Source organism: Aulonocara stuartgranti (genome assembly GCF_965226115.1).
Source record: "Aulonocara stuartgranti genome assembly, chromosome: 23".
In the NCBI taxonomy this organism is placed as follows: Eukaryota; Metazoa; Chordata; class Actinopteri; order Cichliformes; family Cichlidae; genus Aulonocara; species Aulonocara stuartgranti.
Window position 1 is genome coordinate 19,824,388 of NC_138958.1, and position 15,056 is coordinate 19,839,443.

Here is a 15,056-nt window from a genome sequence, read left to right on the forward strand (position 1 = left end):
ATAGAGAACATAGTTGAGACATATGGTAAAGTGCTTGTGTTAATTAGACAATGTGAGGTTGTTAAAGGCACTTTTTGCTCAGGTAGATACAAGAACTAGTCCACTTACGATGCAGTAACAACTTTGAGGTGAGCACAGTGCCAACTGGCATGAACAACACTGCTGAATAACTTATGAGGGCTGGTACTTTTATCACAGGATTAATTGAAAAATGCTGGTAGTAAAGCAGCTACTCCTTTGTGTTGAAAGAAGCCATTTGAGAAGAACGTTAACTTTATTTATTCATCATGAAATGCACAGAAAAGGGGGTTGGAATATTCTCTGAACAGTTTCCTGAACGTGACATCAGCCGTCCATTTAATCAACCAATTAATCACCTAAAATGAAACAGGCGTCACTGGACCAATCGCCTCCCTGGCGCACGTTTAAATGTCATATGACAGTGTTGAAGAAAAACACCAGAAGCTGTTGAGAGCAGCATGTAATGGAGAATAGGTCAGATCCAAGTGGGGAACATCTGGAAAGACATCCGATATCTGGACAGTGCATGGAGCCTTAAAAAGGGAGTGTGTGCGTGTTTTAATCAGCAGGCAGTGACGGGTGGAGATTACAGGCTTTAGAGACTTAACTGGCATAAAACAGGGAGGCAGGTAAGGAGAGAACGCACATGCACGCACACGCGCAAGTTCATGAAGGGAAGTTTTTGTGTTGAGCTGAATGATATTCACGTAAGCAGTTTCTTAAATACAGAAGCATTTATTGAAATAAAATCAGTAACAATTTCACAGTTTAACACTGCAGACAGACAAAACAAATACAGTTTTAAAAGAGTTAAAGTTGCACTAAAACATTTTGGCTAAAAATATTTTAACCTCACAACCTTTAAAAGTGAAAATGCAAGTTAAATAAAGGTGACCTGTTCTGCTCTATTCCTATATTTAATCGGGGACTCTACTTAAGTAGATCTGCATGATTCAGTTCAAACCAAACCTGAAGAGGAAACATCCACAGCTGTACTGTTAGAAAACAAAGTATTCATAGCTGTCAAAGTCTTTACTTTTACATAGGTCTATGTTATTATTTGAAACCTCAGCCATATTTATTATGAGGGTCTGACGCTGTCATGGAACAGAAAATAAAGGAAAGCAGGAGAGGACCATGAAATCCATGACCAGTTTTAAAAGCAGCGTCCAGCATCTAAATTTCAGTCACAGCTCTGTAGTGTGGTTAAAAGTACTAAATGACCGTCTGTAAGGCAACGCAAATGAGGAAAACTAAATTCTGAAGGGTTGATAAACCCAAAAACAGCTGTTCCAAATCTCAATGAAACTAAAACACATCTGGAAAAACTTAATGGAGAGTGGATTTAAGTCATTTTAACTCTTTTTCAATGAAAGCATTGTTTACTCGTCCATACTGAAATAAAATGAAATGTTGGACTGCTGTTTATAGACTGTTTCAGTTAAATATCTGCGAACTCCGGGCCCAGACGAAGAAAGCAGCTCCTTAAATAAAGTCTAGAGGATAAATATGAAAACATTGACTCTTGGATGAGGAAAAATGTGCAAACCAATTTAAAAAGAAGCAGATAACCAAGTTCAAAGTGAGACGAAACAAAAGAGATTATGGTTTTTTTTCACCTGAGAAAAAGTTTGTTCTAACACGTGAAACTCTATGACCAAGATTTGGTATTAAAATCATGTAATCCTGCAAAAAATTAAATATACAAATTACAGTAAAGAAGAAAACACTTTGACTTTTAAGGCAAAACATCCATTTAAAAAGTAAAATGATCAAAAGAAAAAGTGAGCGCACACCGTGTGGCGACAGAACGCTGATCCGTTTATGTGCAGCTGTGCTGGAAACAGCAACGAGTACCTAACATTTGATGCTCCTGAACGCAGTTGTGGCCACTATGGAAGCTTGTTTTCACCACTGAAAAAGACTTTATTAATGAATTGAAAATTAATTGCAAGTCAAAATTTCAGCTCATTAAGAAGTTGAAATTTAAAAATATGCAATTCTAGATTTTGAAATAATAACTTAGAGCTGCCTGTGATGGGTTCTTTTTTTTTTGCAGTTATGAAAACGAGCTTCCACAGACCAGAGTTTGTTTCTGTCTTGCAACAGAAGCCAAAAACAATCAAAACAAAAAAAAAAATCAAATCTGCATCGCCCCCTGGAGACTTGGCAGTAGAAAGTCAAACTAAATATCTGGCAATGGTCTTTTTGTGAATGGAAAACTTAAGATGGGAATCAGATGAGCTGAATCAACAAACCCATACTGCACCTGAAATGTTAATTTGTTCAAATGTATGTAATGACTTCTTGCCACAGATACTGAGTTGGAAAGTGCTGTGATAACAACTTCAGGAAAATTGAAATTTTAGGACAAAAAACAAAACAGGAAGATGCGAACATCAGTAACACTTCAAATCAATATTAAAATGAGAAGAGAAACTCGTGGGACCTGGTTTATCTCACATGCTAATGCAGCTGCTTCACTGAATTTTAAACTCATGTAAGAAAATACTGAGTGTTTCTTCTTGAGTTTTTATTTTTTAAATAAACATTTATTTTTGTCTTCAAGTCTTTATTGCCAGGAGAGCAGGTCAGACTCAAACCCTGGCCTCTGCATTTGGTATACGTCCTTTACTCTATATTAGAATAAAAGATTTATAAGGGGTTTACTGCCTGTTTTGATTGTTTGAATTATTAGTAATATGATTATCTACATAATATCCCCCCAAAAGCAAAGATTATTAAAGTTTTAATCATGTTTAGGTGATTTTTCTCATATTTCAGCTTAAAAAGATTTACTCAAATATTTTGCTGATGATTAAAATCATTGATTTCTGTTGACTAATTTACTAAACAAAGTTAAACTGTCACATTTTGATCTCAAACCCAGACGTCCAGCTCTACCAAAACAGTTTGATAATTATTCACTTAAGAGAATAGTTCAGTGAGTGAACACTTAGATCTGCATACAGCTGCATCAGATGCTGAAATAAACTGTTTCTTTACTGCTGAAAATAAATAGAAACCAATTAAAGGAATTCAGGCACTATGAACTCTCCAGCTGCATTATAAACTGTTAACAAAAGCCTAACATAAACGCACCACTACCACCATTAAGTATCCTGTGTCCTGATTGGTCAGACAGGTAGTGACTCAGAGGGGTGGGAGAACAGGGCGGGGCTTCCTAGATGCATAGTGAGAATAATTTTATGATGGCATCTCTGAAAATGAAAGAAGGAGAAAAAAAATGACACATAAAAGCATTGCAGATAAACACAAATGAACAAAACTACGCTGAAAAAAGTCCAGAAAAACTCCACTTTATTTTGCTTCAGTGCTTAAATGATCAGGTTCTGTCAGCAGCTATAATGACAGAGTTTCACACAGGAATACTTTATGGCTCCATTAGTGTTAGTCATAGCTGTAGTGTTTCTTTTATCTATAACAGAAATGGTAACATGATCTAACATGAATGGTACTGGCTGTGAAAACAAATCTGGAGTTCCACAAAGCTCTATCCAGGGGACACTACTTTTTCCCTCCACACATGCTTCCTTGTAGATCAAATTACAGATGACTACAAAATCTTATTTTGCTGTGTTTCCACTTACAACTACTTATTTATGTAAAATGGCCCGCCACCAGGCTTATGGTTAAAAAGGCTGAATAGGGGTAATTAACCCTTGATGCAGTTTTCTGAACTAAGTAGTTTCTGCCATAACCCCGCATTTCAGCCTTGCGTACAAAACAAAATGACTGTGTGTGCATCAGACATTAGTGATGCATAGAGAAGCTTAACTATCTATGAAGCTGTGTTTGGAAAAAGCCAGAACAGTTATCAAACCACATCTTTGAGATATACTGAGATGCAGTATATCAAAATGCATATTTAAGGGTAGAGGGGAGGAAAGCATTAAAGAGGCTTGTAGAAACGGTTTGGATTAACCTTGCTAATTCAATTTGCCCCATGCTGCATTTTGTTAGAGACATGATAATTGCAAGTGGGTTTAAATCTAGCTTAACAAAAAAAAAACAAAACATGGGTAATTACCACTGTTAAGTCGAGTATACAGAAAGGAAACATTGTTTTTAAACAGGGTACAGGCTGCACATAAATATGACCTGCATTTACTTAATAGCGAGCATGAAAACTGAAATTTTAAATACGAACCTGACATACAGAACCAAATGGTTGCAAACAACCTCGCTTCACCCTGGATCAGGATTTTAACGTTGATCAGAACTTTATGGAAAAGGTCTTTTGCTCCATGAGAAAAAACAAATCTCATGGACCTGCACTTACAAAATTCCTTGAAAATCTGGTGAAGTCCTGAATTTTCAGGCAAACTGAACATGTGTTTGACACCATGCAGTTTGCTTATACACCACATACAAGAGTAATATCCTGCCTCTGTGACAGAACTTAACTTTCTAACAGTTGGAGGAAAAATGGGTTCGTGTTTGACTTCAGCAACATATTTTAATCAGATATTTTTTTAGAATAATTTGACATGAATAGAAATATTGTGTGCAGGTCTTGAGTTTTTAAACTAAGGCCTCAGCCAAGCAGGCTTGAAATGTCTGACATGCAGACATTTCTGGCATTAAAAACCTCAATATGGTTGCTTTGATTGCTAGCATATTGCTGCAATTGCCCACAGCTTGCATGGTAAATGGACTGGTTCTTATAAATCGCTTTTCTAATCTGCTTGAGCTTTGAAATCATTTTATACAACTTGTATAAATTACCCATTGAGACACACATTTATACACAGTATCTTGCCCAAGGATCCTTTGGCATGCAGACTGGAGCAGCCAGAAATCGAACTACCAACCTTCCAAGTGGTAGCTCTACCTTGCATGCCAGCGCCAGTGCAAATGAAAGATTGAAAGTGAGCCATCTACATCTTCAGTTTCAAAGCAAAAGTTGTACTTTTCCAAATGTCTTAATTGCAACTTTTACTTTTAAGGGGAATGGTCTCCATTTTGAGTTTGCATCGCAGTTCTCTCGTTTCACTACTTCTGCTTCACTGTATGACTTTGTACAGGGAGTTTCATAAGGTTTATAAAGTTCAGAGTAACACGGCATAAAAACAACTTTGTTCCGGTAGCCGTGAATCAGAGGAACAAATTACAGCTTTTATACACTTCATGATAGAGTGTGGATTATTTATTATTCATTCTTCTTCATTATGTTATGCTTATCTGTCGTTTGAAAATGGATGACTCACCTACTGCAGACAAAGTGTATGTGCAGGCACAAACACAGTAATCTGAACCTGAAATATTATCATGGCTATTATCAACATATAAGTGTCCGGTGCTTTGAATGCTCAGTAAGAGCAGAAAGTTAAATTAAAAACTATCTTTTAACCAACCTCGTGCTTATGATGGGAAATTACAGTCAAATCAAAGCCTATCACGTTAACAAAGCGTCTATATATCAAAGATCTTTCCGCAGAAAGGTCAGCTACTGTAAAAAACTTGCTAGGAAACATTTCTACAATCAGAAATTTCACAGCAGCACATGTGTATGTAGTACAAGTTATTCACTTTAAAGGTTAATACTTTTTTTATGCCTTCGAACAAGCAAGACTAAAACCAAACCGCCCGTCGCCATCATGTTTTTATCTCCCGAGGAAACGCACACTAGTGAGATCAGGTGTGTTTGTCTTACCTGGCGAATGGGATGTATGAGAGGCCGTACCTGTGGGATACAGCAGCAGCAGTCAGAGAGGTAACAAACAGTAACACGTGTGTGTGTGTGTGTGTGTGTGTGTGTGTGTGTGTGTGTGTGTGTGTGTGTGTGTGTGTGTGTTTTCTACCAGGTGAAGGCCAGAAACTGCAGGATACAGAAGAGCAGAGCGAGGCCGTTGTTCTTCCACTGCAGAGACACAACAACACGAATCAAACACAAAAACAACACAACACGACTCGCTGCATCCAAACGTTTCATCGCAGTTTGTTTCTCACCCAGAACGCAGCACAGAGCGTCAGCACCAGACACACCTGCAGAGAGAGACAGTTTCACTCAGGTGGAGCTTACAGGTGAGTTTCAGCTACCTGTCGTTCATCAGGACGTCACGTGGCTTTTCCTGTAAATTCCTGTAAACTCAGTTTTTGGAGCATGTTTGGACAAATTATGAGAGAAATCCGCTTTATTAACATTGACAAAGCAAAAATGATTCACTCCGTGATTAAAAGATTGAATTGATCTTCATCATCTTCAGCTGTAACTTCATCTTCAACCTTAACCTTACAGAGATTAGACACTTTAAACTAGATTTCATCCACAGTTAAATTTGCCAACGCAACACAAATGCAAAAAAAACCCCAAAAAAAACAAAAAACAGATGAAAGCTACTTTAAGCTGCTCCCAGATTCACAGCAGGTAGATCCACATGTTTGATTTACTGAATAAACCTTATGGGATATGCCTCTCAGCCCACAATTGAACTACCTGTATATGTAAACTACTACACTACAGACCCACTAGAAACCTTAGACACACATAAATAAGGTAAATGCAAATGTGGATAAAAAAAAATGACTGAAATGTAAAAGTTATACAGAGAGGATTATTTTATTTTATTTTTTAAATAGGAAACCTGTTTTTATGCCCTCTACCTCTCACATTAGTCACACTGGTCAGGTTTTTATTTATCATTGTTTTAATGGTGTTTATTTTTGATTGGTTTTGTTGACTGATTTCACTGTGTTCTAAAATACTCCTGAACAAAAACTAGACTGGACTTCCCACAACCTCGGCACTGACTGGGGACCAGTTCATCTATAGCGCCAAGAATCAGTATCGGGCTTGAAATCCTACCATCGTGACAATCCTAGCTGGACCCCTGCTGTTTGTGTGTTCAGTTTCTTCCATCACTGTGTATTTGAGAAATTGCTCTAATTAAATCAACATGAGGACAGAATAATGAACATCTGGACTTCTTTAAGCTTCGTGAAGATGTCTCAACTTTCATCCAAGAGCTGAAGAAGCTTCTTGGATGAGAGGTGAAATCTACACGAAGCTTAAGTGAGTCCAGTAGCTTTCTTTTCAAGCTCCTTAGACTACCTTGATCTGGATGACTGAGAAACTTACAGACAATAATGAAAAGTTATTTGTTCTCACCAGCATGATGACGGTGGCGAGCACTCGCTCTTTAGCCCACATGGTCTTCAGCTGCCGGCACGGACCCATCAGGAACATGGTGCTGAAAAAGAAAAAGATTTCGTCAGTCAAAGCTCTGATTTCTACCACTAGAGGACGACGTTTCCCTTCATAAAAACACTGAAGTCAATACCGGCCCTCAGTGATGATGGGTAATGTAGTATCAGGTTAGGTCTGCTTATTACCTGGACAGAGCGCAGATGTTTCCCAGACTGTAGAGGACAGCGAACACAGCGAGACCAAAGCCAGGGACCCACAACAAGCAGGTACCCTGATAAAGGAAAACAGGAAGTCACCACAGCAAATCTTTTGTCATAGAAACAGTAAACACAGTCCAGGAGTGTCTTTTACTCACCAGGATGGAGCACACGACTCCTAAAACGAAGCAGATCAGGAAACCCTTCACCCGTGTCCCCCAGGACAGCGTCGATGCCTGATTGGCTCTCTGCACAGAATTTGTCGTCATTAGCATCATGATGATCTCACAGACTAAATGTTTGCTATTGATGTTTATTTTTTAGTTGGTGACTTTAGTATTAAAGGAGTTTAAATTGAAGATTGTATATTGACTCAGAATTCATGAAATTGACATTAAGAGTCTTTAGGTTATTCTTCTTTGTGTCAAAGGCAAGTAACTAAAAGCTTTAAAGTGAATGAAGACTAATAACAGCTGTTACTATTGTGACATTAAAGTGTAATATCTCAGAAACATTGTTCAACTAACATTTACTCTTCTTCAGTTAACCAAATTTAAACGGTTTTAGCACTTGTTTAGTGCAGGCGAGTCTAACACGGCACCAAAGCGTCCGATTCGACCCACTGGACGCTCATTCATCACTCCAGCTTTTCAATAAAAAGCACTTTTGTTCATTTTGTGGCGATGCTTGATGGAAATGTTTGGCAAGTTCAAACCACAAAACCACCACTAAAAAAAACAACTGAGGTAAAATAACATTGCCTTATTGGATAAAACAGACAAATTTTACCTGTTACTTAATTATTCAGCGAATCACAAATCTTAAAAAAATTGCAATAATATTGTATCGCAGGATTCCTGTTGATTCCCACCTTTAGTACCTGGGTTTAAAATCTCAGTTTTTCCACCTTTGCTGAGTCTGAAAAGGGAAAGTGACTCTTCACTAATCCTTTCAACTATTAATTTAAAAGATGATTAAGTGGGGAGGGTGTGGGAAAATGTGACACTTTAAACAGCTGCATATATTGACAATAGACAATAGAGTGTGGGAAACTGAGCTGTTTTAATTCTCAGGCCGTCAGGTGGATGAGGTGACAGGTGTTTTACTCTAATTTAAGGTTAGAGATTTTTTAAATCCTGGTTATGGTTCATGTGAGCGTGAGCAGAAACTTCCATATACTCTTTAATGAGGGAGGTCTGTTGTATTTGAGCTTATGTGGCCTAACAGTTAAAATGAGTGTGACAGCCCTGGTTCATGACAGCAGTGGTAGTCTATCCAACAGATGTCAATTTGATGATAATAAAAACACAATCCCGCCCCGAAATGCACATTTGCGAGCCTCTAAGTATTTCAAATGTGGAAGTTATTAATGCATTGACTTCCTTAAGTTACAACTGTCAAAGTTATTAACTATCAAAAGTAACTTTATTGCCTTACTTCTAGTGCAGTTTTATGATTTGTGAGTGCAGTTTTATGATTTGTGCAGAGGTTAAACAGAAAGAAGCAGTAGTTTCGCCTGAATTAACTATACTTTACATGAACATTTGCTTTTATCTTATAACACCAAGTATGCCGAATTAAACACTATAGGTTCCTCTTTGTTATATATATTATCCATGTAATGATATCTATCTGAGAATAACCGGGACATTGAAGGAAAATTAAAATCGGTTCACTTCTCAGGCATGTTCTGCAGCGTGTTACTTTCTAAAAGCGCTTTTACGAAGGTTTACTCTGGATGAACATCACACATAATGTTTTCCCCTGGAGGTCCAAGTCACACTGGATCTAAAAGTACCATTTTGAAGTCTGTGAGTTCACACCTGGCTGAGTTATATCTGCAGATTCTGGCACTACGTCCGTTTTAACAGGTTAATTTAGCGAAACCAGCTAACCGGCTAAAAACAACATCACCTCCAGTATGCCGCTCCCATCTGCGTTCCCATCATCCTGCCCGCTCAAAACCTTCTTCAATTTATCCATGAACTCCTTTTGTTCTTCAATAAAGGCGATAAAACGCTTCTAAAATTTCCAGAAGCTTCCCAAGCGCTGGAAGTTTCAGGTGTTTTGGGGCGGTGAAGTTACACCGAAGAGAAGAGCACATCAACAGGTGCAGCACTTCCGCCTGCAGTACCGCCCCTGGCCACAATGCACACAAAGGAGGCGCTGTTTCCTTCAGTTCATTTATTGGTAGAGCTCGTTCAAAATTGATTACAGAGATAACTGAGTGATTATCCGCAAATAAAATATAGGAATATTCACACCAAAAGACAAATGAAATGATAAAATATAGAACAAGAAAAAAACAAATAAAAACAGAGCATAACAGACTAGCAGAAGAAACTATAATTAATTTTAGAAATAAAAAAAACCCAAACTTTTTCTAAGACTGAGAATTTGTTATGTCTGCACCATATTTTTCTCCTCGGACACAATTACATTTTATTTTAAAGTCATTACTGATTACTGTTAAAGTTGCCATAAAAAGAAGACAAAAAGAAAAAAACATACATGAGGTTATTTTGGTTGTTCTCCAGCTTCAGCGCTGGTCCTTTACTATATGACTTATTTGTATCACACTGAGACGATATGGGTGTTAAAACAGGGAATACACTCCCTTATTCTCAGGATAACCTGGTTGTTGAAGCCAGTGTGGCTCAAAATGGAGACAAATAAAAGACAGAGGATGTTTCCTTATATAAATACTGAGTGCTAATCTTTTTGTCTTTTAATCTATTAAATAACGTTTTGCGTCAAAAGTCAGGCTCCTCTTCTGATAATATTCTGAAAGACAATGATAAATTCACTGGGCTCTAATAAAGCGGTTATCCAATAAAGTCCAGTTTAACTGACATTTTTCTTGGTGATGTTAGGGGATTATGACCCTGCTGGAGCTCCAGTAAGATGGCTGTGGCATGGACACCTGAACGTGACATGTTGGACAGCACTGTTTCCTCCACAACCACTCCTCGATACACTGAGGAGAGAGAAGGCATGAGAGAGTACGTTACCATCATGGAGTCCTGGAGCACCAGCATGTAGAGGAACAAGACCATTGAGTCAAAAAGATGTCTTTGTAGTGGTTGCATCTTTTTCTCACTAATGAATGGCCTAAAATGTCTCAGAGGAAGACTGGACTAACATGTCTTTCATTTCTTACAAAATCTTAAAAAGGGGGAAATCAAACTTGTTTTAAACCAATTTTAGTGACTCTGTCATTGTATGAGTGTCTGCAGTCATCTACTTGACCTCTTCAGTGTCATCCACCTTAGACAGGGCCTTCATTGGACCTCTATAACCCTCCAGGGTCCATCTGTCTGTGCTGAGTTTACTTGTGACCCGTCTATAGTTGCCCAACTTTTAACGCAAGAAAAGGTTTATGTGTTGATGTTGTTGCTGGTATGTGCTACCTCTTTGTGGAAGGTGTGTGTGCACTGTAGCTCTCTGGTGCCGCCAGCGCCGTTATTTAAGTCGTTATGACAGATCAGACACACACTATAAGCATCGCTCTGGAACACACAAACAATTAAAGTCACAAAGAGCCTAAAAACACAATTTAATTTTGTCTTATAAAAATCGGGAAGTGCGTCTACACACCAGCGACATGACGTTACGTCTTCTGAACTGTCCCCGCCTCTCAGGTGGCACAACCTCGGGGATTGTGGTTATGAGAGATTGCCTGCGCTCTGAGGTGGGCACAGTGGCCTCCATAGGTGATGGAAGAAGGCGGCGGGAGGAAGAGCGACGCAACAAAACCCTCGCCGTCACCGGAGCCTGAGTGGACGAGTGGAGACGAGACAGCTGCATGGCCGACAGAGTGGACTGAAGACAAAAGATCAATTAATCAATCAAACTTGATGCAGGGAGCATAAACGCTAAATGCAATTCAAAGTAATTTACAGGCACAAAATGCTGAATACGAACTGCAAATATAGTATATAAGATCATAAAGCAAATTAAGGAGAAAAATATGACTAATAAAGTTAAAAAGTACACATTAAAGTCAATACTCACTATACAAAACTGAAGGATGATTTAAAAAACTGAAATGTCAGTGGACTGCTTATAATAAACATTTAACTCATTACTCTCTGTAAATATTTGCCTTCCTTCTTTCACACAGTTTTATTTCTTTGTTTCTAATTTTTTTCTGCCGTTAAAAAAAGTCTTGAACAAACAAAAGACTCACTGATCCAGTTATCCCATTAACAAAAAACAAACAAGAACATGTACCTAAAAGCTCCATTAGCACCTCTGGGAGTCTTTACTTCCCCTATAACCAAACTGCAAAGCTGAAGCTTAGAAAACAGTAAACAAGACATTGGTTTATGGATGACAGAGTGTTCATGAGCTGTGAACACCCTGAAGACTGAAAGTATGACTGATATAAACTGATACAACTGGTTTGTAATGGTAACTGCATTAAAACGGGCACCATTTTCTCCTGATCATCCTTCACTACAATGTTATGAAAAAAGGAAAGAGCTAGATGATAAAGTCTTGAAACAAGATATCCATCAGTCTCCTACTCGCTAGCCACCTCCTCCAGGACCTCTGAGGGGGGAGCAAGGTGAATCCAAGACAACTCGAGGACAGACCATCTCCAACTTCTTTCTTCTGGTTGCAAATACCTGAATCCCCTCACCTATGAGGCGTCCAGGATGCATCATAACTCGATGTCCAAACTACCTCAACTGGCTTCTTTCAGTGTGCAGGAGTAGCAGCTCTGCTCTGATCCCCTGTCTCAAAGGGAGACCACAGCCATCAAAGGGAACTCGTATCTTCTGCTTCTATGTGAGATCTGATTCTTTTAACTCTTTTTTAACTGCAACAGACAAATACAGTGCCACCTCAGTGCAGACACTGCACCAATCTGACTGTCAATCACGTGCTCCTCTCTTCCCTGACTTGTAAACAAACCCTGATATAAACTCCTTCACTTTGGGCAGCAGCTCACACCCAATCCATAGTCGGAACCCATTACAACACATTATTGTGAACTCACGGTCCCTCCAAGAGAAGGATGAAGTCACTTTGATTACTGGCAAAATTTATCTCTCTAAAAATTATTGAGATACATGATGATACATCAAGACACACGTTTCACGATATTCCAACAACATGAGTAGGGTTATCTTGCACTGGATTACAAATTTCTAGAAGTTGTTTGTGACATTAACCCAAAAAAAGCACAGACAATGTAACCACAGTTAAATTACCACACTGGTTAAAGGGCAGACATTCTTAATGCATCATCGGTTGCCATCCACTGGAATCTAAGAGCAAGCCCGGCACATTTTCAATTCCAGAGTCCTATGATGCTCTCTTCCAGTTATTTTTCTTGTGATATGTGATTGTTGTATTTTTCAGGGTAAATTATATAGTGGTGCAGAAAAGTAAATGGCTGTGTTTACCTTGTGGGATGGACATGAAAGGTCTCCATGCTTGTCTGTTGGGTTTTTCTGGTAGCAGGCTAAGGATTTGTTCAAGTTGGAGGCAAATTAGATTAATTATTAGGTTCCTGCCAGGTACTCTGATAGTAGCTCTATGGATTCTGGATACAGTCTGAATACATCAAAAAATAGACCTCAGCTGGGAAGCTAAGGCTTAAGTAATGTTTGCCAGATATCATCCCAAGTTGTTCTTACCCAGTGTGCTCTGGGACTGCCACCAGGAGCATCAGATGCCCACACCAGTTTTCAGACTGAACTTCTTCTGGTAGCCTAAGCACTATATCTTATCTTTGAAAGCAAGACCAAAGACTGCATCAAAAAAACTCTTTGGCTCCAAGAATTTCCCAAATTCCCAAATGCCTGTGGACAAGATATTGCAATGCATGAATTCAATTCTCATTACCTTCCCCATCATGGCAAGACGGGAAGCAGGTCATGCACAAGTTAAAAGGAGCGACTGACCACTGTATCCCAATTAGACCGAGTATCCACACAGCCAGATGGCCATGACCGTCTGGACTAAATGACTCTTCCTGAATGATAAAGGAAATGAACTTTTTCTTGACCTTGAAGACAGCACTTGACAAAATGAACAAAATCTCAACAAACAACCTATTACTGTCTGCTCTTGAGCTTAGGACTGTATCACTAAGGAATGTTTCCAATTTTTAAGTATTTGAAGAACTTCTTGTGCTTAAGTTCCTGTGATTGACGACTTGTCCACAACAACATTTGAATCTTGATTATGGCTCAGCATATCAAAGAAGGCAAGCATTAATGACTACCCCTCCCTTTGACCACACACTACTGCACTTTACAGTTGGTCTGGAGTTGTACAGTTACTGGTGTTCTTACCGGACATGGCAGTGATGCTCGGCGGCCCGACTTTACCGCTGCCGGAGGCTCTGGGCTGCTTCTGCTTTTAAGTCTTCCTCCCTCTGACTCGTCATCTTCATCTTCTTCCTCTCCTACTTTACTCTGCTGTTCCCCTCCCCGGTACCGCTGCATCCAAGCGTTGAAAATCCTGGCATCTTCCTCATCATCATCCTCTTCCTCCTCATCCTCCTCCTGTTCCTTATCCTCTGCTGTTAGAGCAAATGGGTCCTCGGGGTCCGAAAATACTTCAGCTTCTTCTCTGTCAGGATCCATTACGAGGATTTGTATGTTTACCCTTGTGGTGCAGAACACTACAGCAGCAACAAACAGACTGTTTCCTGATAAAACTGTGGTGTAAATCGTGAAAAAGCTACAAGCACACTTTGTTAAAAGCTACAATAAATTATTTCAATGAAGAAACAAGAAACACAGCGGCTCATTTCCAGCATTTGGCAACCAGACGGCCATAGAGGAGGCCAGCAGGAGCCGAGGAGCCTCCAAGGAACAGGCCTGACTGTCGACCTTTCTCCACCCCCCGCAGATCCATCCGAAGTCCACACAAAGTCCGGCCTCCAGCTCTTCCACATTCACTGCTGGTATTGTTTGTGTTTTCTGTATTTCGAGCGTCTCTTTGCTCTCTGTGCTGCTCTGGCCTGAAGCCTGTTAATCCAGCTACTGAAATCCAGGAGAGAGAGCAGGGAGATTACTGGACAGGCTTACAGGATCTGTGTCACTTCACTGCACCCCAGCTCTTTATTGATTAATGGTGTAATCAATCTGATAAATGTTGGAAACCAACACCAGCCCTGTGTGTTTTATTTTGGCTTAAAAAAAATTCTAATTAACAATATAATATTTTATAACAAATATTTAAGATGGAACATCCTGCACCTTTATCAATGTACTAAAATGTATTTAAATATATATTTTAAATAACTGAAAATGCCTCATATCAGTATTCATATCAGTATTTAAACATTAATTGTAATATTTATTTAAATTACAAACAATTTCAACTAATGATTTTTTTTAATTGTTAACATTTTTTCTTTAAAGTAATTATCAATATCAGATTTTGGATTTTAGTTAATTGATACAATTTTGTCCTAATCATGATTTTTGCTCTCTAACTCTTTATAGAATTAAATACAATCATATTAAATAAATAAAGTTTCTCAACTTGTTCAGGAGTGAACCTGCTGAGGAGGTAAAACGAGGATAAACTCTATTCTTAAGCACAAATAATGACCTTTGAGCCACACCTGTTCCACTCACCTGGATCACCGACGAAAATAAACCCCACTTCTACGCACGCGTGCACCGGATGTGTTTCTTTGG

General features: G+C 38.9%; 2 protein-coding genes across 5 annotated transcripts; both read right to left on the minus strand.

The window, feature by feature from the left end:
* Positions 1–747: 747 nt before the first annotated feature.
* LOC309699959 (vesicle transport protein SFT2B-like) lies at positions 748–9,509 on the minus strand. The gene is made up of 8 exons (XM_082523249.1): positions 9,304–9,509; positions 7,548–7,637; positions 7,378–7,463; positions 7,154–7,235; positions 5,995–6,030; positions 5,847–5,905; positions 5,699–5,728; positions 748–3,242 (listed from the first exon to the last, which is right to left on the minus strand). The coding sequence occupies exons 1-8, from the start codon at positions 9,370–9,372 to the stop codon at positions 3,206–3,208; spliced, it is 489 nt and encodes a 162-aa protein (XP_082379375.1). The 5' UTR covers positions 9,373–9,509; the 3' UTR covers positions 748–3,205.
* A 49-nt stretch (positions 9,510–9,558) lies between these two features.
* On the minus strand, positions 9,559–15,047 carry LOC309699958 (uncharacterized protein). Of its 4 annotated transcripts, none has more exons than XM_082523245.1 (5): positions 14,994–15,047; positions 13,698–14,393; positions 10,987–11,211; positions 10,800–10,898; positions 9,559–10,366 (listed from the first exon to the last, which is right to left on the minus strand). In XM_082523245.1, the coding sequence occupies exons 2-5, from the start codon at positions 13,989–13,991 to the stop codon at positions 10,259–10,261; spliced, it is 726 nt and encodes a 241-aa protein (XP_082379371.1). In that variant the 5' UTR covers positions 13,992–14,393; positions 14,994–15,047; the 3' UTR covers positions 9,559–10,258. The 4 variants fall into 4 exon arrangements, with proteins under 4 accessions (XP_082379371.1, XP_082379373.1, XP_082379374.1 ...); XM_082523247.1 differs by having other exon boundaries at positions 14,981–15,005; XM_082523248.1 differs by lacking the exon at positions 14,994–15,047 and adding an exon at positions 14,968–14,992.
* Between the last annotated feature and the right edge of the window lie 9 nt (positions 15,048–15,056).